Genomic DNA, 25,077 nt, shown 5'->3' on the forward strand with positions numbered 1-25,077 from the left:
TTTGCCCACCAAATACATCTATCGTCGTAGAAATACTCACAACATTATCCTTTTTCTTTCGGTCATCCATGCCATCTTCGTCGTTCTTTAGGACTTTCATTTCCTCGTCATCATTAGAGTTAATTACACCAGATTTTATGAGTCTGAATTAGTCTATGGCTGAATTGAAAGGAGCAAATCTCCATTTAGATAGAAGTTTCGAAAATTTTGGAATTTTTTAAAGAGTAAGAAAAAGAATATGTAATGTAATACTACCTCTGGCCGGTCTCATTACTTTATGTGCGCGTTGATATTTGAATATTAATTATTATATCAAAACGTAGTATAAATTAAAAAAAAAAATTGCAAAAATACTTCAATTTATAAGAAAATTTATACAAAAAATTATGCAATTTAATGTTAAGGAACAAGTTAGCCAGAAAAATCCCAAATTTCCAAACCACGAGAAAGAAGCAAGGGTGGTAGGGTGACTTGTGATGGGAAAGTCACAGGTTCGAAAATTAATATTAGTATTGTGTAATATAAAAATAATAATATTTATATAATACTGATCCGTTCGGCTCTAGGGGTCTTGTTTACTTTTTATGTTTATTTTTAAATATTAATTATTATATCAAAATGTAATACAAATTAAGAAAAAATCGCAAAAATACTAATAGAATGACAGTTGTACATATAAGAATATTTTTAATGTTAAAGTACGAAAAGTAAATGTAACATTAGAGGCGGAGGGTATACGGTAAGTAATAAGAATATTTATAATATTATATATATATTACAATTACCAAATAAAAAAATAATAATTTTATTTTTGGGAGGAAAAAAAATAAATAAATCATTTTTTTTATGGGATGAAGGGAGGGAGTATTTTATTTTCAGATCAAGTGCCGAATTTTTAAGAAGCTTAGAATATTAATGATGTAATTATATTATTTACTAAAATTTAGGACATGATCTGCTCTGTTTTAACTTTGGATAGAATTAAAATTATTACTGCTTCCGTACTGAAAGATGCTCTTATTCTTATTCTTATTCATTTTATATTTTATAAAAGAGAATGGAAACGAAGGACACTGATAATATTATTATATAGGAAACTCATAAAAAAAAAAAAATAAGTAAAAAATTATAAAACTATTTCAATACAATGTATCTATCCTCGTCTCGTATGAAAGCATCCCTCTTGCTGTTTAATTATATATATATATATATATATATATAGAGTTGTATATAATAAAATAAAAATTTCTGAATAAATATGATTAAATTTATTAGCCATCTAACTTGGGTCTTCGTCTTCTTAAGTCTTAACCGAGTTGCTTGTCAATTTCCTTTAGTTAAATAAAATAAAATTGTAACAATAATTAAATAATAAAGAAACTTGTAACAACCCATGTAAATAATAAACAAACATCAATTTGGACAATAACCTCGTTCTATGAGACCAACTCAAATACATAAATAATTCGAATGCTTCGGGTTTGTTTGGTTTGAGTTTATGTAATGGTTTGATCAAGTTTGTATAATAGTTGCTTAATGAAATATTCAATAATAGTTGTTTAACCGTGATATTATATGAGATATATTAGTATATTTTTTTAATTAAAAGTTATGTGTAAAAATACTGTTATTAAGAGTTGTTGGTCCCAAAAATAAACAGCTGCAACCACGAACAATAAATAATCGCACACAGACAGAACAATTGTTAACCTAGTTCGATCATCAATGACCTACATTTGGGGGTTCTAACCTAGGCTCATCTCAACTATCAAAGAACTGGTTCGTGGTTACAGTCATGCTTTCTACAATGTTTAGCTCACAGAAATTTCAAAAATCTCAATTCTCATATTTCGTGATTACCGTCACATCGCACACATTGTCTCACTCACTAAGCCCTCATTTCTTCCATTTTCATCACACTATACTACATTCAACCAACCCACCTACATGTCATTCACGATCAGTTGTATATCACATTTTTGTTTGTTGCAACAAAATCGCGAATCTATCACAGTTTTTCACGTTTCTTTCTAGTAGCATCAATTAGATATTTCATATTGGGCCATATTTGAGTCAACAGGCCCAGGTTTAATTGGGCTTCAATACTGGATTTCGTTGGTTGATTGACCCTCTGCAGACAACCACAAACCAAAAACAAAAATCATAACTCTTTAACAAAAATTATGAAAACTCATAGCAAACACAACCTTTAGGTTTGTTTATTTGTATTTCATTTTTTATTTTTATAATAGTGTGTAAGTGAAACTTCCAATGAACCTTTTTTTGGGATAAAAAATGTATTTAAATTTTATTGTCAATCTAAAATATTGAATATACTATCAACTTATTATCTTTTATGTTTTAGAAATTAGATATATATTTTTTAAACCATAAGATTGTATAATAATTTTTATTTAAAAAAAAAAAAACAGAACAAATCATCATCTACCATTAATTTTTTATATTATTCTCTATATCACTTTTCCATTTTTTTTTAAAAAAAATATGAGATTCGGGCAAAAGTATAATTAATAAATAATTAATTGGTATTAATTAAAATAATTATTATATATAATATAAATAATTATATATTAAAATTATAATAATTAATTAATTTAATTTAAATTAATAAAATTATAAAATTTATAATGCGATTAAACTTATAATTATATCAAACAAATAAAAATAAAAAAAGTATAAACAAATTATACGAGAATGATGAAGTAATAAATAACCCGAGGAACTAGCTGATGGAGGATATTATTATAATTAAATTCCAGTGGAACCCCAAGCTTTTAACATATTTAAATACTCCATCTGTCTCATATATTTTGGGCATATTCCCGTAGATATATGAATTTAAGTAAAATATAATTAGTAGGTAATTAAAAAGTGTATTAGAAAAAGATAAATTATATGGGACGGACAAAAATATAAAATATGAATAAATTATGTGGGACGGGTAGTAATAACCTAAATCAATATCTCTCGGAAGCCTCACAGAAATCACCATTTACACAATAAATTCCAACTAATTTCCTCACGTGGTAATTAAAAAAATTGTTTAAACACTAATTATCAAATTCTAACTAAATTCCTCACGTGTTAATTGAAAAAAAAAATGTTAAAACCCTGATTATTAGAAATGCTATTAATCCATCTTATTTGACCTTGCAAACTACTTCGCAGGTTGACTTTATACACTATAAATAGCTACCTAGGACTACTCGACCTATTTATCAGAGCCTCAAATCCACATATTCATGGCTGTGCCTCAGAGTCATTACAACATTGTTGCCATTTGCCTTTCCATCTCTCTCAATGTATATTTCATATTGACTTTCTGCTTTAGTCAGCGGCTCCTCAGCTGGAGCCGAGCCGCAGCCGCCGAAGCCGAGGCTGTGGCTGCCGTTTCTTGCTCCGGACACGGCCGGGTTTTTATCGATGGATTGCTTGAAAACATAATGCCGATTTGCGAATGCAACACGTGCTACGGCGGCCGCGACTGTTCTCGATTTTTGTCGAACTGCACTGTCGATGCCGACAGGTTTTTAGCTCTCACATTTTTATATTATACTACTTCCGTTCGGCTCTAAGAGTCCTATTTATTTTTTACGTGTTGATTTTTTATATTAATTATTATATCAAAACATAATATAAATTAAGAAAAAATTACAAAAATACTCTCATTAGTATCTTATAATACTAATAGAATGATATTTGTACAAAAGAAATATATACAAATATAACAATATTTTTAATACTACCTCCGTCCCATACCAAAGTATCAATTTTTCCATTTTAGTCTGTTCATAACAAAGTATCAATTTCCTTTTTTTTTTATGTAACTGTACTATCTACCTAACATTACAAATATTCTTACAACTTACAATATATTACACAAATATTATTACCTTTATATCACACATATGGTTATTTTAGTCATTTCTACTTTATTCATACTATATTTCAATATAATACTAATATTTCTAAAACTACGTGCAAAAAATAAATGGATACTTCTTTATACGACGGAGAGAGTATTAAATATGATGCAAAAAATAAATATAAACCTTAGAGGTACACGAGGGAATATAATTTCATTGAATATAATTATATAAACATATTTACTGTTTGTTCGCTACTTAAATGACAATATGTATCGTTCATAAAAATAAATACAGTATTTGATTTGATATTGAGAAAAAGGAGACGAGGGAATTCGGTGAATAATAAAAATTTGACAAAATCTTTTAAATACTATACATATTGCATTGTTTCAAATACTTACAGAATAAATTATAAAATATTTTAAAAACAAAGTAATTCAATTCATTTTAAATTTCTTTAAAAATCCTTTTTTTTTTTAATTTTATATAAAATAATATAATATTTTCTCTGACTAAATCATCGCTGCTTAAATTCAAACACAAAGCCAAAATAAACAAAATCTATATATATCTTAAATATTACATTTAAAAGCTATTTTTTTATAAATTTTTAAAAAAATTCAAAATACATTCGACTTATTCTTTTTTATTTTTCAATTTATAAAGCGGGGATCCGATGTTCTTGGAGCCATTTTGGATGGAGAATTCGGGTAAAAGCGCGGTGGTGATTCCCGGGTGGCACCGAATGAGCTACGACTACGTGAATAATTTGTACATTTCGGCTGAATTAGAGACGCACATTCGTATGTTGCACGATGTTGCTAGAAATGCCGTCACGGAGGGAAGATATATTGTCTTTGGTGCAGGCTCGACTCAGCTACTCAACGCTGCCGTCTATGCACTCTCTATGAACATGTCGTCTCCTGCAAAGGTCGTCGCGGAATCACCATTTTATCCGGTGGGTTAGACTACTTCTGTTAATAATAATAATGATTTAATAATAATAATAATAATGTAAAATATTCTCGTTTTCTTTTTAAATAAAAAATTATTATATTTTTGTACTTTTTTTACTATAAAGGAAAAATTAATCATTATTATTTATTTTTATTAAAACTCGTACCCGGTCAAATGAGTACACATTTGCATGACGGAGGGAGTATTAAGTTTCATATAAAACATTACTTTTTACCTAAAATATTTAAACTAAACAAATAAATTGACCCTTGTAGGTTTACAAAGAACAAACAGAGTTCTTCAACTCCAAGCAATTCGAATTTGTAGATCATTCCTCCTTATTGAAGAAAAATGGAGTGAATGTCATTGAAGATACAATCGAATTTGTAACATCGCCGAATAATCCAGACGGTGTATTGAAAAAATCTACCTTGTTTGGCCCTCGAGTTAAAACTATACACGATTACGCCTATTTTTGGCCTCATTACACGCCAATTTCATCGCCGGCTGATGAAGACTTAATGATCTTCACAATGTCGAAGCTCACCGGTCATGCGGGGAGTAGATTCGGGTAATGTATTTTAATCTTTTTCGGCATTTTATTTTATTTATTCTAAACATAAGGTTATGCTTACACATATTTGGAAGTCTTGATATTATTTATTAATATTTTTTAAAAAAAAGATTATACAAATACTTATTAGTATCAAAAAATATTATAATATCAAATAATTAGGGTATGTTTCTTTTGATGTAGTTTGGAAATTTTTTTGTTAGAGTTTGGTATTAAAATAGCGTATGATGTGATATTTTGTGAAAGAAAAAAAATATATTTTTTTCAAAAAATACAGAGTTCAAATATAAAAATTTGAGTTTAGGGTTAAAGGAGCGAACCCTTGAATTTTTACTATGATAAAATAATAATAATAATAATAATAATAATAATAATAATAAAACCTCACAATTTAGAGTGAGGTTTTTTAAGTTCCGAAAAAAATTTAAATAATAAAGTTATAGTATTAGATTTGATGTTTTGGCACTATTCATCAATGTTAATTTAATATTTTTAAAAAAAAATATCATGTTAAATACTTATTACTTTTAGAAAATATCTCATAAAATACCTAATTTTTATTATTGTAAAATAATTTTAAAACTTTAAATTTAATCAAAACTTTTTATGTTTTGGAAAAAATTGAGAATAGTAAAAGATTAAAGTATTTGATACGAGGTATTGTAAGATAAAGTATTTGATGCAATATTTTCTCGAATATTAATATTGACGAATAATATCAAAAAAATTTATAGAAAACTTTCAAAGATTTTTATCTAAACAAAGACGATAGTGATTTTTACTTTGTTTTTTATTTTTCAAACACAGGTGGGCTATAGTGAAAGACAAACAAGTGTATGAAAACATGCTATTATATAAGTCGCTTGCGGATTCCGGGACATCCAAAGACACGCAACTTCGGGCGTTAAAGTTGATCAAAGTTGTTCTCGACGATGACAAGGGGCAAGGAATGTTTAACTTCGGTTACAAGGCAATGAAACGAAGATGGGAAAAGATAAACAATATCTTTTCACAATCTAAGAATTTTCGACTCCAAAAAATTCCTCGGGCCTTTTGTAATTACTCTCGAATAGTCAGAGATGCATCGCCAGGTGACACATTTCATTAATGTTGAATTATTACCCCTATTTATATTTATATTTTTAGAAGTTTAACGGTTTATCAATGGTAAATTTTTTAAAATATATCATATCGAATACTCCCCTTGTCTCGGTCAAGATGATCCATTTAGTTAAAGACATGATATTTTAGATAGTGTAGATTAGTATATTATTAATAATAAGTTATTATATTATTTTATTATTTTTTATATGAGTACCATTGTTAATATTTTAAATATTTTAGTATTATATCTTAATAAAATATATTCAAGATGAATATTTTATATAATAAAAAAAAAACTTTATTTATTTCTTTCTAACTAATTTAAAAGTGATTGTATAAAAAATAAGAAGTTTTAAATATAGATAAAAATATTTATTTATTGAGAAGAGATATACAAACAATCTGGTTTCGAATGGGTCCTACGTATAAAAAGTTAAAAATTTAATTAAATTGATTTATATTTATTAAATATGCTTTAAATGAATAAATTTACTAAAAATAAAAATAAACTATCTTTAATGAGACGGGCAAAAAAGAAAAAATGGACCACGTATTGCGGGGCGGATGGAATATATTTTTTCTTTCATGAAATATCACATCAAATATTCGACTTTTTACTAATTTTAAAATTTTCAAAACTAAAAAATTAAAAAATAAAAATATCTTACCCATTGATTATGTTTTATCTTCAGCTTTTGCGTGGTTGAAATGCGAGCGGGAAGAAGATTCAAATTGCCACCAAATACTACGTCAAAAAGCAAAAATAATTGGGCGAAAAGGCAGCTCGTTCAATGCAGAGGATCGTTATGTTCGACTCAGTCTTGTAAAGAGTGACGACGACTTCAACTTGCTTTTGGATCATTTGAAAGAGTTGATATCCGATGAAGATCGAAGATAAATACAAAGAATTAATTTAGAATTATTGATTTAGTGCTAAAATAGTATCGAATTAATTTATCTAATTTCTTATTACCTTCACAAAATATTACTTTGAATTTATGGAAACTTATACACTAGCTCGATCAACAACATTGAAATTACTAACAAAATAGAGAATAAATTTTTTTTATTGGGTTTGACACAAACTTATGTATATCTAAGTACAATGATAAGGGTATTTAACACAAAATGTTGGTATCAATTTAAATATTTTTTTGAGAGTTTTCTAAAATTTATTTTTGGAATTTTAGATTCTTGTGTAGTTTTTATCAAATTTCTACTATTCACAAAAGAATTTCTCCCGCAAAATCAAATTAAATATCTATTTTTATTTTCTGTATTATACTTAAAACAAATATTCCATTCAAAACACCAGGTGATTACTTATTTATATTTTTATATCGTATCTTACAACTATTTTAATTCAAAATTTTTGTATTCAAATTCCAACCAAAAATTCAAACTCCAATTAAACACAATATATTTTTATTATATCATAACATTATTATTATTACTATTTTTATTCAAATAACCTTATTTAATATTAATCTAAGTATAATTTTTATTTTATACTGTGCACTCGTGTTAAATATAGTTCTTTTGTATATTTAATATATAGTATTCTATATTATTATAGTTTAAGTCCATGCGGCAAAATACACGTAACTAAATTATATCATATCATATCATATACTTATATATATATATATATATATATTAGAATAATGTAGATTCACGTCTCAATTCCAAGCTTCTTAATTTTTGAGATTTTTTAAATAAAAAAAAAATGAAAAAAAAAATTTGATAAGTTATAGTTTTTATAGAAAATCACATTAATTTAGGATTTTTAGGTTTTAAAATTTTATAATTTATGAAAACTTATATTAATTTGAGATTTTAGATTTAAAAAAATAATAGCAACAATTTTTATGGTAAATTGCGTGATTTACGATTTTATTTTTGAAAAAATTTAACAATATTTTTATGGAAAAATCTTATCATATATATATATATATTATGTATATTTAACTTACCATATATCATTATATATATTTTTATATTGAGAAAAATGTGGCTTTCATTCTATAATATATATATATATCAATAGATATCAAGTTATTATTATTATTTTTATCTTCGGTTATTTTTTAAAAAATTTCTTTACATCTATATATTTTATTTATTAAATTTAAATGTATTATTTATACACACCTGTGCATAGCACGGATTTATTCGCTAGTATATGTATTATATATATATATATATAACAAGCAATAATAAGATATTATAATTAAGTAACAACATTTCCAATATATGGCAATAAAAAAATCAGCAAAATAAATGAAAAGACATGAAACATATATACATAACAAGCAATAGCATGCTAATATAAGTAAAAAATTTATTTCCTTTCTCTAATCAATAATATGGTATTATAATAATAATCATTTCCTTAATCTAATCAAAGCACAAGCCTATATAATACACACACACATGCATGTGTATTCATAATTCTAAATTAAAATAATTAAATTAATTCAAATAATTTTCAAGATGGGGAAATTCTTGACAGTGTCTCTCCTTTTGGCTTCGATATTCTTCTTCCAAATTTCAGGTATTCTATTTGTAATGAAATAGAAATTTATACTGTTTTTTATCGTGTTCAAAATGACGCGGAGTTTGCTTTATACAGTGAAACTGATATTTTTGTTGGTGATTTTCGAATCTTATCTATTGCCGGCCAGCCTGTCGTGAGTAAAATAGAAAATATAGTTTTTGAAATTAAAAATAATGTTAGAATTGTTTCAAATAATAGTAATGAAATTGAAAATCATCTAGCGGTTATAAATGATATTAGGAATAATTCTAAAGTGTTCTCTATGTTTGGTAATTTAATTGGGCAACAGAATATATATATATATATATCTCTGTTTATGTATGGATCCAATGGTCCAAGAAAATTAAAATTTTATAACAGTGTTGATTCTACAATTTTGATTTTGATTATTTTATTTTATTTTATTTGAATTGAAATTAAGTATTAATTAATTAAAATGGATTTGTGTTGTGTAACGTTGTAGTTGAAAGCAAGACATGTTTGTTGAAGTTGAAGACAGAGATCTGCGAGCAGCAATCGGACCCATTCTTCTGTCTGAATATTTGCAAAACAAAGATCAAAGAACGGGTTATTACAGGAACTTGTATTGTCGAGAGTGGGGCCTCCACTTGCATATGTGAATATGACTGTTCTGCCCCCTATTGATTATTATTATTATTATTATTATTATTATTAAATTTGTAATAATAATAATAGTATTTATGATTACGAGAATAATAAATGAGGAGGCAATATCATATTTTGAATTTGTTCATTCAGTGTTTTGTTTTCTTTTTATTTTCTATAAATATTATTAAAAAAATATAATATATATATATTAATATAACATATTTGAGCAAACTATTGTTTTTAATTTTGTATAGAATGCCTTTATCATTTTAGAATATTAAGGGGATCATTTTTTAAAATAATCTCGTAAGTAAATTTTTTTTTGTTGAAATGGTCCGCCATGCTGGTTTGATGTTGCTGACGTAGCGCTGACGCGGTTGACATGTAATCGCTCTGTAAATGCCACGTCGGAGACCATTTTAACGAAATTTTTTACGAATTATTCTTAGTAATAGTCCGTTTAAAGTCCTAAAAATGATGAAGGGGGTCATATATGGGAATAAAAAAATAACTTATAAAGACGTTTTGTAAAATAAAAAATAAAAAAATTCTACGTGTCGTTGGCGTGGCGATGACATGTCAGCCGCGTCAGCGCCACATCAACAACAGCAGGCCAGCATGGTGAGTCCGGCACAGTATCGGAGGACCATTTTAGCAAAAAATTTGTACTTATGAGACTATTTTCAAACATGATCCACTTAAAATACTAAAATGATAAAAGAGGTTAAATACAAAAAAAAAAAAAAATAGTTTACACTATTTTATTTACTCCGCCCTAAATGAAGGGTGTCTTTTGTGATTCTGCAGTAGATTTAAAAAATAATATTTTATTGGTAATAGAAGTGTGCAAGGGGTTTTGATATTTTTTTTAAATTAATTTTTATGTATAAAATAATTGCATGTGTAATAGTACGAGTATGTTTCTTTTGATGAGTTTGAAAAAATTTTGGTTTGAATTTTGTCTTAAAATAATATATAATGTGATATTTTGTGAGAGAAAAAATGTATAGTTTTTTTTTAGAAATGCAGAGTCAAAATAGAAGAGACCTGATTTTTTTTAGTAAAAGAAACAAACCTTTGTAATTTAGGTCAAAATTAAATGATATTTTAGTATTAGTGTATTATTACTTTTTCTAAAATAAAAAATGAATACTTTTAAGTTAAACGAACGAAAATGGTAAAAAAAATATTTTAAATTAAGACGGACAAATACAATTTTTTATATCTAATATAAAAAAATATAAAGGGATTTTGTAGTATATTAAAAAATAATAATATTTTATTTGTTAGTTGAAATACGTAGAAGATTTTGATATTTTTGTTCTTTTAACTTTATGTAAAAAGTAAATCCATGCGTAATTGTATATTTATAATTTAAAAAAAAAATTAAAAATATTTTGGTATTAAAAATGGTAAAAAGGTTTTTTTTTATGAAGTGGGAACACAAGGCAAGTTACATTAGGTGCAGGTGACACGAGAGTTGTGGGTTTGAACCTATGACTTCACAGGTGAGTCCAACCACCAAACCATTCTTTACGGGACAAAAAATAAAAATAAAAATAAAAATAAAAAATTCTTAATCATATTTTAGTATGATTCGTTTGAACCATGTTTTGGATGGATGGAGGATTAAGAGAACACAGTAAAAAATTCTTTTCAATTTTGGATTCCTTTCATTTTTTTAATTATATTTTAAAATTCAAATTTTATAATTTTTAAAATTTTAATTAAATTATTTAATTATTTTAATTTATAATTATTTTTATTAATATATTTTTTAATTACGTAATAATTATATTTTATTTAAATTCTTGTATATATACTGACTTGAACAATTTACATGGGACAGAGAGAGTGTATCATAATCAACTTACAATAATTACTTAATAACAAAACCAAATATCTAAGGCCATGGATTATATGCTAAAATAAAAATTCAGCATAGCTTTTGATTGCATTAGAAAAATTTTATATTAATTTATACTTTCTTTGTCTAGTATACGATGATTTATTTGGTTATATTTAAAATAATATAATATAATAAATTAATAATAGTAGTATGATATTAATTTTTATATAAGTGTATTGTTAGTATTTTTAAATAAAAATTAAGATATATGGTTATAAGAAATTCAAATAGGTGTTTAAATATTTTAAACACTATATCTCAATAAAAATATGTATAATATTGATATAATTTTATAAAGAATAAAATTTTGTATAATAAAAAATAGATTTATCTATCTATAATCAACGTAAGCTAAAGGAATTTTAAATATACATAAAAATATTTTTTATCGAAGAAATATAGTTTTAAAAAAATTTTGAATGAGTCAATGTGTAAAAGAATTGAAATTTAATTTAATTAATTTATATTTATTAAATATATTAAAAAAAACGTCATCTTTTTATGAGACAAAAAAAATAAATCATGTGTTGGAATTGATGAAGTATAATTTAATTGTATTATTAATATAATTAAAATAATTAAGGTGTGTTTGTTTTGTATTTTGGTTTGAAATAGTATTTTTTATGTGAAGTACATAAAATTGTGTAAATAATAGTATTAAAATAATAAATTTATGGAGTATATTAATTTTTTTTTGGAAGAAATGTGTTAAAAAATTTTGAGTAAAAATAACAAATCTTTGATTTTTTTTTACTATTCTGCACATCACCTGATCTCAATCGAATTTTTAAATACAATCCTAATTTGCAACCAAACACAATTAAATAAAAAAATGTGTGTATAGTAAGAAATAAATATAATAATATAATTAATCAGTATTTTCCATATTATATAGTAATAATTAATAACCATTTCTTAAATATGGCAAGTAGAATCAGAAAATTAAACAAAATATACATATATATAGCAAGCAATAATGATAATGTAATTAAATAATTATTTCATTTCTCTAAATATGGTATTATGGTAAATAATACTCCCTCCGTCCCACGTACTGTGCCTGCTACACTGTAAACAAGGTATTTTAGGAGGAGTGTAATTAGTAGATAATTAAGAATGTATTAGTGAAAATAATTATCCGATAATATAAATAATTATAAATTAAGATTAAGATAACTAATTAGTTTAATTAAAATTTAAAAAAAATAAAATTAAAAAGTTTAAAATGAGATTAAAATGTGTAATCATTTTTCAAAAAAAGAAAGTGACATGGTACGTGGAACGGACAGAAACGGCAACGTGGACATGGTATGTGAGATGGAGGAAATAATAGTTTCCTTTATCTAATCAAATGTAAGCCTATAATTATCATATATATATATATATATATATGCCCACATGTAGGTATTCATCTAAATTAAATTAAGTTAAATTAATTATTTGAATATTTTTCAAGATGGGAAAATTCTTGGTGGTGTCTCTACTTTTGGCTTCAATATTCTTCTTCCAAATTTCAGGTATTATTCACTCTACAATTTTGATTTCTCATTATTATTATTATTATTATTATTATTGTTCGAGTTGAAATTATTTTATTTTTATATATTTATGTGACGGTGTAGTCGAAAGCAAGATATGCTCGTTGAAGTTGGCGACAGAGAATTGCGATAAAAAATCAGACCCACGCTACTGTTTGGGTATCTGCATAGTAAAGACCGATCGTCGGATTACTAGAGGAACTTGCGTCGTCGATGAAGGAGTCACATATTGCATCTGCGATTACGTTTGTCGCCGGCTTGATTGATTTTAATTAATTATTTGTAATAATAATATGGGAATAACAATCATCAAGTATGGGAGGAATGTGACATCTTGTATGATCTTTCAAAATTAAATTAATAATAAGAATAATAATCTTCATTAATACCATAATTTCCATTTTTTTTTTTTTTTTTTTGCAATGTTGGATTTGAATTTTATTTAATGCCAGAAACAGAGAAAATTCATAAAATTAGTTTGAGTTTTATTAAATATAAAATTGTGAATGAAAATTGATATTATGTATAATATGTTTATATTTAAAAAAAAAAAGATGATTAACAAGTCGGAAAAAAAAAAAAAAAGTTCAAAAGCACGTTGGATGAATTTTTCGTGCTAACTTTTTAAAATCAGCACATATAAAATATATAGATAAATGTATTTATTTTATACAATACATATTTAGTAAAATAGAAATAAGTTCTATTTGTTCATATTTAAACATATGTTATATAAAAATATATCATTGAAATCAATTATTGTATTATTGATGCAATTTTTCAACAATAAAAAGTAAAATTCGAAAATAGAAAATTATCTTCGAATTTGATATAATTAGTGTCTGAGATTAGAAATCTCTAAACACCGTAGGATACATAAATAAAATAGGAAAATAAAACTACAGACTGAAAAATAAAGTGGTGATCCCATTCTTTTGAATTTGATGTCGATTAAAGATGATTTTTCAGAACATACCCGAATCCTTAAATATTTCCTAAGGAAACGTTATGAACCGTCGCCTGGTCGGTTACAACAACCACTATCACTAGCCCATCAATTTATCCTCCATTGACACGTGTCTTTAACCGTCTCGCCAACAACATAACCCAACCGACCAATCCAGAGACTAACTAATCGCTAGACCAAACGACTCCTTGGCCGCCCCACCAAGCGGCCACCATCTGGTCTCTTGTCCGACCTCGTATCGTCCGTCTTATTCTTCTTCGCCCGACCTCACTTGGTCCGACCTCCGTATCAGCCGACCCTACTTAGTCCGAACTCCATATCAGCCGACCGGATTAACCGACCGTCCGACCTCATTTGGTCCGACCACGGGCCAACCGACCTCGGACCAACCGACGGCGAACCAACCGAACGCGGACCAACAGACCGGCTCTATTTGCCTTATCTCCTTAGATGAACGGCTGGCCCAACCGACTTTCTTTTGACCCTACTATTATCATTATTATTATTTATTATTATTATTTTTTGTGCGTAACATGTATGTATTATATAAAATTAAATCATATGTTGTTAATTAATGTACTGTATCATATTAATATAAATTATATATTGACAGTAATAATATTGTATATCATATTTTTATTGAAAATCATAGTATTGTTTAGTAAAATAATAATAAATCATATAATAAAATAAAATTTCTTTTTATAACTTTTTTTAATGACGTGGAACTTGTGTGGCTATAGTTCGCCGTCTCGGCCAAATCCAATCCGACATGGCAAGTCGGAACCGGAATGACGTGGACCGTTTCAATCCCGTTAACGAAAAATGGATATTTAGGTATATACTTGCTTTTTAGAAAAATAGAAGAAGAAAAAAATTAAGTGGATTGAGGAAGAAAAAAAAAGATGTACAAGGGTTTTGTGCGTCGTGAAGGAAAAAGAAGGGCTTTTGTTTTAAAATTTATGAATAATTATAAATTTATTTATATAAAATAAAATTTAAATAACTTTAAAATCAATTATTATTTGAATTATATTATCTCCATCTCACTTAATTTATCTATTCTTTTTATTCATGTCTCTTCCATATAATTTATCTGTCATTTTTTTATTTGAAAACATTTTAAATATTATAATTTATAAATTTTTTATTTTAATTAAACTATTTAGTCATCTTAATTTATAATTATTTTTATTAAATTATAATTATTTTCACTAATAGATCTCTTATTTACTTACTAATTACGCAATACAATAAGCAAAACTTTGTGCCTAAACTAAATAAGACAAATTAGCTGGGAAAGAGGGAGCAGTATATTTTATAGAATTATTGTTTAAAATTATTTATTTATTATTTATATAAATTTTATATTCTCTTCGTCTAGCTACAAAGTATACACATTTCTATTTTGGGACGTCCAAAACCAAAAATTTCATTAAATATCTCACTTTTTCCACAAATACCTTTATTTTACATCACATCATTATTTTTATACTATTTTTAACTATCCACTATAATTAAAATAGTACTCCCCCCGTCCCACATAATTTATCTCTATTTTCTATTTTCGTACGTCACACATAATTTGTCATTTCCTTTATTTGGAAAATTAATTATACACTTTAATGATATTTTAAAATTTAAAATTTAATTTTTTTTAATCTTAATTAAACTATTTAGTTATATCTATAATTATTTTTACTAAATAATAATTATTTTTACTAATAAATTTCTTAATTACTTACTAATTATACTTTACATAAATTTCTGTGTCTACATAATACACTCATATTACATGGGACGAAAGAAGTATTATTTATTAAATACCGTGCCAAAAATAAATGTTTACTTTGTCCGTGACGAACTAAGTACTAATTATAAACTTATTAATATACTCCCTCCTAACCATTAATGCACTGTTTATCTAAACTCATTAAACCAAATTTGAGTCATTAATTGTCACTTAATTATTAAGTAATCCAATATAAGCTACACAATAATCTGACGGCTGGGATCCTCCACGTTCATATATCCGACGGACCACCATTCGCCGTGACGAAGAAAGCGTTCTGTACAGTGGTCCACGCGCTACGCCAGTGTTAACGTCCAGAATGCCACGTGTCAAATTATCATTTGTCTGTATTGTTGAATTGCGCGTTTTGTAAGGGGGAGTTAGTGTTGCCCCTCCAGAATTACAACTTGCTTTTAGACTCTAGATACGCTGACCAGACCAGCGACCATTTTATTTTTTATGAGAATTATTTTATTTCACTTAAAAATAAAAAATAAATAGAATATGTCATAATTCGTTGGCAGAGCAAAAGCAGATTCGTTGGGTTCATTTCCTTTTCTATTTATATATACGTAGTGAGTTGTTCTTCTCGGTAACCGCTCCATTGAAGCGCCTCTGCTCGAAATTCTACAGTTGTTTAAAAGCTCCGCGATTCTTTCTGTTGTTCGTTGCTGTTTTCTGTAGGTAAGTTCGTTTTTGTTTTCGCGTTTTGTTGGAATTAGTCATGGTTTCAGTTATCGCGTTTGTATATGTGAGTTGTTGTTTTCTCCGAAGGATTTGGATTGGTGAGATATTCGAGCTTCTTGTTGGTTGTTTGTTTGGATTTCTCTGACTGGTGTATGTTGTTTGTTTGGATTTGAAGAAACGCTTTGTGGTTTTTCGATGGCGGTGAAGACCGGTGGATTTGCTGGAAATGCTTTTCCCGAGGAATTGCAGCAATTGTTGTTGTCGCTTGCCTCGAATTGGGGAGATGTGATTGATTTAAGCGCTCTGGATGTTGATCATCTGAGCGGTGCTATGACGAATGAAGTGTATAGGATTAGTTGGTCTAAAGAGGCCGAAAATGATCAACGGATTGTTTTGGTTCGTATGTATGGCGATGGTGTGGACTTGTTTTTCAACAGAGATGAGGAGATTCGGACTTTCGATTGTCTATCGGAGCTCGGTTATGGTCCCAAGCTCCTCGGGCAGTTCCCTCAGGGAAGAGTCGAGGAGTTTATACATGCTAGGGTAAGAAAATTCATACATAGTTTTTAGTTTCTCGCAATTCTGCTTTTCAATCAGATTCGTCTACAGTCGAGATGAACTTGAACTGCGGCTAAAAGGTCAAGTACGAACTATTTTAAGTTACTTGATTTCACCTTTTTTTTACCTTGCAGACTCTATCAGCTGGTGATCTTCGTAATCCCGAAATATCAGCGCTCATAGCAGCAAAAATGAGGGAATTTCACAATCTCAATGTGGATAGCTCGAAGAATGTTGTATTGTGGAACAGATTGAGGTCATTTATCTGTTGTTTGCTGCAATGTGCGCAACAGTTTGAATTTGATTCTGATTATTTTTATATTTACTTTTCTCTGTATGCCTTTCAGAAATTGGCTTGGGGTGGCTAAAAGGCTGTGTTCTTCAGATGAAGCTAAGGAATATAAGCTGGAAAGCTTAGAAAACGAAATCAGCTTGTTGGAGAATACGGTATCAGGGAATCACCAAGAGATAGGCTTCTGCCACAACGATCTGCAATATGGTAACATAATGATCGATGACAAGAATTCATCCATCACTATAATAGTATGTTAGAGATTTCTACCTTTGCAAGAGCTTCCATAAACGAATATTTTCAATACATTACAAAAGGCACCGAATCCTCGTGGTATTTGCTTAAATTAATTGCTGCTTTGCCTTTTCGTCTAATATAGGATTATGAATACTCAAGTTACAACCCTGTTGTTTACGATATTGCAAATCATTTTTGTGAGATGGCTGCAAATTATCACACGGATACTCCCCACGTCTTGGATTACTCTAACTATCCCGGTTAGTAATGCCTTTTTTTGTCTCAATATATAACGTTTTCGTCTATAGCATAAATAATAAAATGAAGTCTCATATCATTTCTGTTTCGATTTCGCAACAGGTGAAGAGGAGCGCCACAGGTTTATACGGCACTACCTTAACTCTGCAGGTTAGTCTTTTTACAAATAAAATGCTTGAATTCAACTTATAACCTTCATTGTTGCACATTAGAATTAGCTTCCATGAAGGGTTTTTTTTTTTTGTCTTGCTTGTGTAAACATATAGCTGCAGTATTATATCAACATCAATAATATATGTCATACAGTGACATATATGTATATTTATATATCTAGAGAGAGGGAGAGTATTGAATAGAAGACAAATTCAAACTTTATAACATCAGCTTGTTCTTCTATCCACCATTTGATATACTTCTCCTTCCCTTGTGACAAGCAATGCTATCCCTTAGGTCAAACCTGTGACTTCATATAACACCAAACTTCCACACAACTGAAAGTCTTTTTGGACTTTTTCAATACGACTTTTTCAGTTGCTCCAAGTTTTTGGTGTGTAGGGACAACACTTAAGCTTATCCTATCTTTGACTTCTTGCCTCTTTTCCACAGTACAAAATAGTCATGGATACGCTTCTTTGTCATAAAACAAAATTAGCAAAGAAATCATACTTTCTCCGGCACTAACAGTCACATTTATCTTTTACGTTATTGTACTTAATATTAAAAATATTCTTATATTTGTAAAAAAAATTTGTACAAATGTCATTTTATGAGTATTATAAGATACTAACTGAAATATTTTTATTTTTTTTATATATAATAATTAATTTTAAACAAAAAGTAAATGGAAACTTTAGAGTGGGAAAGAGGTAGTATTATTTTCTTAATATTTTTTCTATATTTTTTTTGTACCAAAAGACAAAAAGTACATATGACATTAAAATTCGGTGTCGAAAGCAAATTAAATGAGCCTAACTTTTTTTTAGGACCGATGGAACATTGGCCTAATAATCTTCTTTTCCTTTGTGTGGACATTAGCAGGTGAGGAACCGAGTGATGCCGCAGTTGAGAAGCTAGCAGAAGATGTCGAAAAGTATACTCTGGCAAACCACATTTTCTGGGGACTATGGGGGATAATCTCGGTAGCCTACGCAAATTCGATTTCCTAATTCACAAGCATGGCATTTGTTTTCATTCATGCATCACGATCCCCTTATACATATATGCCGTAACTGTCAGGCACACGTGAACCACATTGACTTTGATTACAAGTCGTACGCTCGTCAGAGGTTGGAGCAATACTGGTTGAGAAAGTCGGAATTGTTGCCGTTGTCGAACAGCAAACTAAAGAGCGTGTCCTAAGCCATTTGTGGCAAAACAATATACACATTATAAGAGGTACGGTTGCTACAAACTCATTACACTCTCAAATGCATGCATTTCAGTAGTTGAGTATGCATTTGGTATGTGTGATGATACTCTGCATACATACTCTTGATATGTATGTATGCATAAGATGTCTCCAATTGAATAAAATACTTTACTATTATAAATATATATATATATTTATATATAGTGAGATTCGTTCCGTCATAATTTAGATTTTGATGTGGGAAAAAGTAGTGGTTGAAATTCAAAGAATTGATTATAAGAAGGATGGATTTGTGCTTTCCGGATATTTTGACTAATGATATGCATAATAAATAATACTAAAGTGGTTTTTAACTTTTTATTTTATCAAAATTTAAACAGGATTTGTCGCTATCCGGGTTTTGGCCCTCGGTTGGCCTTGTTCTATTCTCTCTCCCTCTCCCTCTCCCTCTCTATGTATGTAAAAATGTATAAATATAATCTCGTAAGGGATGGTTGGTGTGAAAAGTGAACTTGTGATCGTGAGGTCATGGGGTTTAAATGCTAAACCCCAACCCCAACGCCTTCAGGTTTACCTGCCACACGTGGTTCGCCTAGTGTGACTTTTCTTGTCGGACCTACTTTACAAGGTATTAGATTCGGCCGGAAGTTTACCTAGTGAATATTTTTTTATAGCAATTACGGATTCCCACGTCTTAGAGATGTGTGTGTAATTGTTTATAAGAAAACTGTGTACTATACATATTTTGTTGCATCTTTTATCAAGAGAGGACTGGCCTGCATAATAATATTGTTTCCAATAAAATTAGAAATGATTGTAATGTTACTATAGGGATAGTAAATAGCAATATTAATCACTGTTTTATATTTATGTATTAATGTAATACTATTATATATAAGTGTATGCATGAATTTGAGTACCGTGTGGGGTGTATGTAATCATTGTGCTAGTATGTATTGTATGATATGAAAGTGTGCTATGGATCTGTTGTTTTAGATTACTTTTCTCAAATTTTTTATTATTTCAGCTCAGCCAATAAAATATTTCTCACAAAATATTCCATCAAATATTATTTTAATATCAAATTCAAACTAAACTTTTTCAATTTCACAAAATATCTCATCAAATATAATTTTAATTTTAAAAAATATTAATATATTACACATTTTTATATTCTTTATCCAATTTTATATACTTTACATAAAAAAAATATATATATATTTCTTCAAATTATTTTCACAAAACAAACACACCATTTTGTATTTGAACAACAAAAAAAATTACAAAATATATACCATAAAGGAAGTATATCTTTTGTAATATTAATTGGGAAATATCTAAAAATATAGTCGAGGAACGCACCCATTATATCTGTGTATATATATATATATATGTATACACACGACGGGGAGATGAATTGCTAAAGTCGGGATAATAAAGCACGAAGGTTGGCTGCAATGGAATGGATATACGATGCATGAGATCCATTCGTACCTGCCAACGCCAAATGCTTAGGCGCCTCCGCTCGATCAAAATAAAACCCGCCGGAGATGAGCTTCTCCTTCGGCTGCAAAGCCAGCCATATCACTGTATCGGCTCCTTCCTCCTTCGACCGGAGCTTTCCTTCCAACCTGTGCCACCAATCCATGTACTTTCAACATTAATTTCTTGGACATTATATTGGCAATTCGATTTCATGTATGGATCGATCCGCAATGGCATTTGCCTTTCTGTAATCGAATTTGGTTTCGACAGAATTCTTACGATTTTGAAAAACCGGGCAAACTCTTGGCCACTCCCGGCGTCTCCGCCCAGCCAGGGTGCATTGAGTAGAACCCGACGCCTTTATCCTTGTACATCTCCGCCCATTTTTCCGTCAACGCCACCTGTCACAAATGTTCTATTTACATAGGCACTATGGAGTTTTTATCACTATCATATGTCTATTTTTTTTGCATGTGACTGGATTAAGGTTAATGATCGAATAAAAAATACAAAACGTAAAGAAAACACAAATTTAAATGGATGACAATATTTGGGCTACGTCCACGGGCACACAGAAACGAAGAGCAAATTTTTTTTAAGACGGCTATATTACCGATTACAGATTTCATATCTCTAAGTCTACTCAAATAAACTAAGAGAATACATCGGACGGACTTAACCCAATACCAACTCCAAAGCCTAATACTGCATACCGTCGGGTTTAGGGTCTATAATCCGTGAAAACTCAGCAAGTGGCAAATTAGATTAAGGTATATCAACAACGCAAATACTCAATTTTTTTATTATTTCCAAATTTTTTCAAAATTATAAATTTTTGAAACTTCAATCTACACGGAGCCAAAGTTTCAGCTTATAAACACATTGTGGAGCAATCGATGTCATATCTTTTCCATACAAAGCTTCCTATGAAAGCACAAAAACGGATGACCAAATTGATGTACAAACCCGTAGCATGCTAACATCATCATACATATACCAACCTATCGAAAGGAAAAAGGCTACCCACAGGTTGCAAAGGAATCGGCATTCTGGTGACACAATGAGGTTCATTCATTCATTCGCTCAGAAAGGCCAAATTTGCCGGATCGATCACAATAGTTCAGTCAAGTTTATTATATATAAGATAATTTGGTAGAAAAGTTTATCGCTTGCATAGCTAGTCTCATCCATCCATCTATATTCGAGCTGAATAAAACTGAGGTTCAAGTATTTGTACAATAAGCGATGTGCATACCTGTACCCTTTTGTTCCTGGCGTACTGCTCTACTCCATTGAATTTGTTGCCACTGAACTGCAAAGATATTAACGCCATAAACAAGACATGACGAGACGAGGCGAGGCGAGGAAAATAAAATTCAACAAATGTGTGTACCTCAAGATCTTCCGTCAAAGGAGCTGTATACATTCCACCGGATGAAACTGTAATGACACGAGCATCGGGCGCTGCCTTCTCCAGCAATGGCAACATGAGCTCTGTCATGGCGTACGTTCCCAGCACATTTACAGCAAAATTCATCTCATATCTGGCGTGCAAGACAGATATAAAACTCTGATACTTCGAACCATTTTTAAAACCAAAAATGGAAGATTATTGTGCAAAACAAATGATCCATACCCTTCCGAGGTAGTCTGTCGATCGTTTTCGAGTAAACCAGCATTGTTTACCTAAATGCACCGCACCGTGGTTGGATTAAGGATTACGACATTATGTACAGACATCCAAACTACTATCTTTTTCTTTTTTATTTTAACATCATACTGTAAATCTAAAAAGGAAAAGAAAAATGTATGTAAACACAAAAATGAACTTACAAGGATGTGAACAGGCAAACCCTTCGAAGAAAATCGAGAAGCAAAAGACTTGACATCACTTGTCAAAGAGATATCGCATATCTGCCAGCAGTATTCAAATACAAAATCATTGAATCGAAATCATGCATTATGTGAAGTAATTGATGCATTCTTAAGAGAGCGAAGAACCGAGCCATTGAACCTCTAAGTGAACATTTTCGTTTCCTGTAGCTGCCCGAATCTGCGAAAGGGCTGTTTCGCCCTTCTCCTTATTCCGACACACCATAAATACCGTAGCGCCACTGAAAAAGATTCAGATCAGTACATTACGATCCTTAACATGAGCTCATCAATGAAATGAATGAAAAAAGAAATGCACACACACCGGGATGCAAGTCCCTCGGCTGTCGCAAAACCTATGCCGGAGTTTGCCCCAGTGACAATGCAATTCTTCCCTTCAATCTGCGCCTGCATATCTTCTGCCTTGAAATTTTTTGAATGCTCCCTAACATTGAAAAGTAAAATCCAAACAAAATAACCGACCACAGCGACGAATCAATTCTAAATCTCTCTCAAAACTTATACTCCCTCACGGGAAGGGTTACAGTCCGGGCTGATTTTTCAAAATAGCACATGTCTATATTACTCACGGCTTCATAATTACAGCGTATAAAGTATAAAAGTATGTCATGCGCTAATATGTTTTGTCTGAGTTTATATTCTTAGTTCATGTGTTGTATTTGTATTATATTAATATAAATGTCGTGTGCTTTTTGTGAGTCTATTGGGCGTTGTTCAACACAGTGTTGTAAATAGTCGTGCAACTATAAAACTACTAACATCTTTCATTGGGTGTGTTTACTTATGAGGTTTTAGTTTTGAGTTTCGATTTTGAATAGTAAAATTTTGAATTGAAATAGTTATTTGATGTGATATAAATATGTGTTGATGTGATGTTTTGAATGTAAAATTAAATTTTAGTGTAATAAAATAAATAAAAATTGAGTGTTTAATTTGATGTTTTCGGAGGAAAAAAAAATTGAAATAGTAAAATCAAGTGTAAAACTTGACAAATAAACGCACCCATTATTATTACACAAATGACACTATTTTTATAACTAAATTGAAACACACATTTACAGCTACAAAAAGAACATTTAACTATTATTTTGTTTACACTATCAATAAAATATCAATATTCTTAAAAGTATGTATCAATTGATATGGACAGGGTAGTATTAGATTGTTGGAAACATTTTGAGAATGCGATCTAGATCGAAATCCACTAATATTCTACCACTGCTGTAGTTCAGTTTATGGATTAAAATCAACTACAATACAAAATTTAATAGAGTCCCATACAAACATGTAAGTCTAGATCTCATGTGAATTTAAGAAATTACTTTGCAAAATTCATCATATCCTAACACATATTCAACCAACAAATTCTTCCGCACCAGAATGATGATCTTAATTCACCACATATGGTGCACAAACACAAACACACATACTAAACGCATTTATGTTGATAAAAATCAAGTATCAAAAAGCAGCTATTCGAAACTCAACCAAAGAAAAACGCAGCAAAAACAACGATAAAAAAACAACAAATAGTTGACAGTTTTAGTAAAAGGCAACAAACGATTAATGAAAGGCAACAAACGATTAATGAATGGAAAGACTTACAGAAAACCAGACTTGGTGAAATTTTTGAAGCCATATATCCCGAATGCAACCGATCTCCATGTCTGCAAGCAAACCACAGTAGAGCAGAAGCAGATTAAACAAAAGCCGCTTAAAACAAAAATAGAATACCGAAAATTAAACGAATCCAATTCAGTGCCTTGAGAATAAACATGGCGTTTCGAATTCGAGCGAGGGGATCGCTTTTTTCCTTATTCGAAATCTAGTTGGAAGAGGGAATGTGAAGTTCATTTTAGTATCCGAATCGGCAAACAAATGCCGGCTTTGGTAGCATCGCGTCCGCTCGTCGGACCTATAAAAATTAACGGCCCTAATGCAGCCACGTGGCAATATCCATCCCAAGCACTGCAGTTGTTTCCATTAGGGTGTCTTTCTTGAGAATTAAATTTTGAGCGGTCATTTGAATAGTAGAATATTTTAATTTAAATAATTGTAAGATGCGATATAAATAGATGATGATCTGATATTTTGAATGTAAAATTAATTTTTAGTATAATATAAAAAATAAAAAATAAATGTTTGATTTAATATTCTTTTATGAAATGAACAGTGTATTTAAAACTCAATCTTCAAACATGTGTATAAAGTAAAAATAAAGGTAAAAAGACTAAATTAACCATTGTATAATACAAAGATAATGACATTTGTGTAATATATTGTAAATTGGAAGGGTATTTATAATGTTAGGTAGACAGTAAAAACGGAAATGAATATTTTGCTATGACACACACCAAAATGTAAAAATAGATATAATTGTGTTAGATTTTATGACTTTGGG

At 29.2% G+C, this 25,077-nt stretch overlaps 3 protein-coding genes across 6 annotated transcripts; 2 read left to right on the forward strand and 1 right to left on the reverse strand.

The window, feature by feature from the left end:
* The first annotated feature begins 3,279 nt into the window (after positions 1-3,279).
* LOC127257410 (tryptophan aminotransferase-related protein 4-like) lies at positions 3,280-7,428 on the forward strand. Its single transcript, XM_051283813.1, has 5 exons — positions 3,280-3,547; positions 4,557-4,848; positions 5,123-5,418; positions 6,229-6,512; positions 7,218-7,428. The coding sequence occupies exons 1-5, from the start codon at positions 3,465-3,467 to the stop codon at positions 7,421-7,423; spliced, it is 1,161 nt and encodes a 386-aa protein (XP_051139770.1). The 5' UTR covers positions 3,280-3,464; the 3' UTR covers positions 7,424-7,428.
* A 9,003-nt stretch (positions 7,429-16,431) lies between these two features.
* LOC127257385 (probable choline kinase 1) lies at positions 16,432-20,288 on the forward strand. Of its 4 annotated transcripts, XM_051283778.1 has the most exons (9): positions 16,432-16,581; positions 16,760-17,127; positions 17,277-17,398; positions 17,490-17,685; positions 17,814-17,931; positions 18,032-18,079; positions 18,965-19,068; positions 19,166-19,324; positions 19,679-20,288. In XM_051283778.1, the coding sequence occupies exons 2-8, from the start codon at positions 16,780-16,782 to the stop codon at positions 19,286-19,288; spliced, it is 1,059 nt and encodes a 352-aa protein (XP_051139735.1). In that variant the 5' UTR covers positions 16,432-16,581; positions 16,760-16,779; the 3' UTR covers positions 19,289-19,324; positions 19,679-20,288. The 4 variants fall into 4 exon arrangements, with proteins under 4 accessions (XP_051139735.1, XP_051139734.1, XP_051139736.1 ...); XM_051283777.1 differs by lacking the exon at positions 19,679-20,288 and having other exon boundaries at positions 19,166-19,661; XM_051283779.1 differs by lacking the exon at positions 19,679-20,288 and having other exon boundaries at positions 18,968-19,068; positions 19,166-19,659.
* Positions 20,289-20,596: 308 nt separating this feature from the next.
* Positions 20,597-24,568, reverse strand: LOC127257386 (uncharacterized). Its single transcript, XM_051283781.1, has 10 exons — positions 24,439-24,568; positions 24,282-24,343; positions 22,981-23,100; positions 22,798-22,897; positions 22,617-22,697; positions 22,420-22,469; positions 22,177-22,327; positions 22,039-22,095; positions 21,063-21,184; positions 20,597-20,929 (listed from the first exon to the last, which is right to left on the reverse strand). The coding sequence occupies exons 1-10, from the start codon at positions 24,451-24,453 to the stop codon at positions 20,719-20,721; spliced, it is 969 nt and encodes a 322-aa protein (XP_051139738.1). The 5' UTR covers positions 24,454-24,568; the 3' UTR covers positions 20,597-20,718.
* Positions 24,569-25,077: the final 509 nt, after the last annotated feature.

The sequence above is a fragment of the Andrographis paniculata genome, unplaced genomic scaffold (genome assembly GCF_009805555.1).
Source record: "Andrographis paniculata isolate CXL003 unplaced genomic scaffold, ASM980555v1 Contig57END, whole genome shotgun sequence".
Classification (NCBI taxonomy): domain Eukaryota; kingdom Viridiplantae; phylum Streptophyta; class Magnoliopsida; order Lamiales; family Acanthaceae; genus Andrographis; species Andrographis paniculata.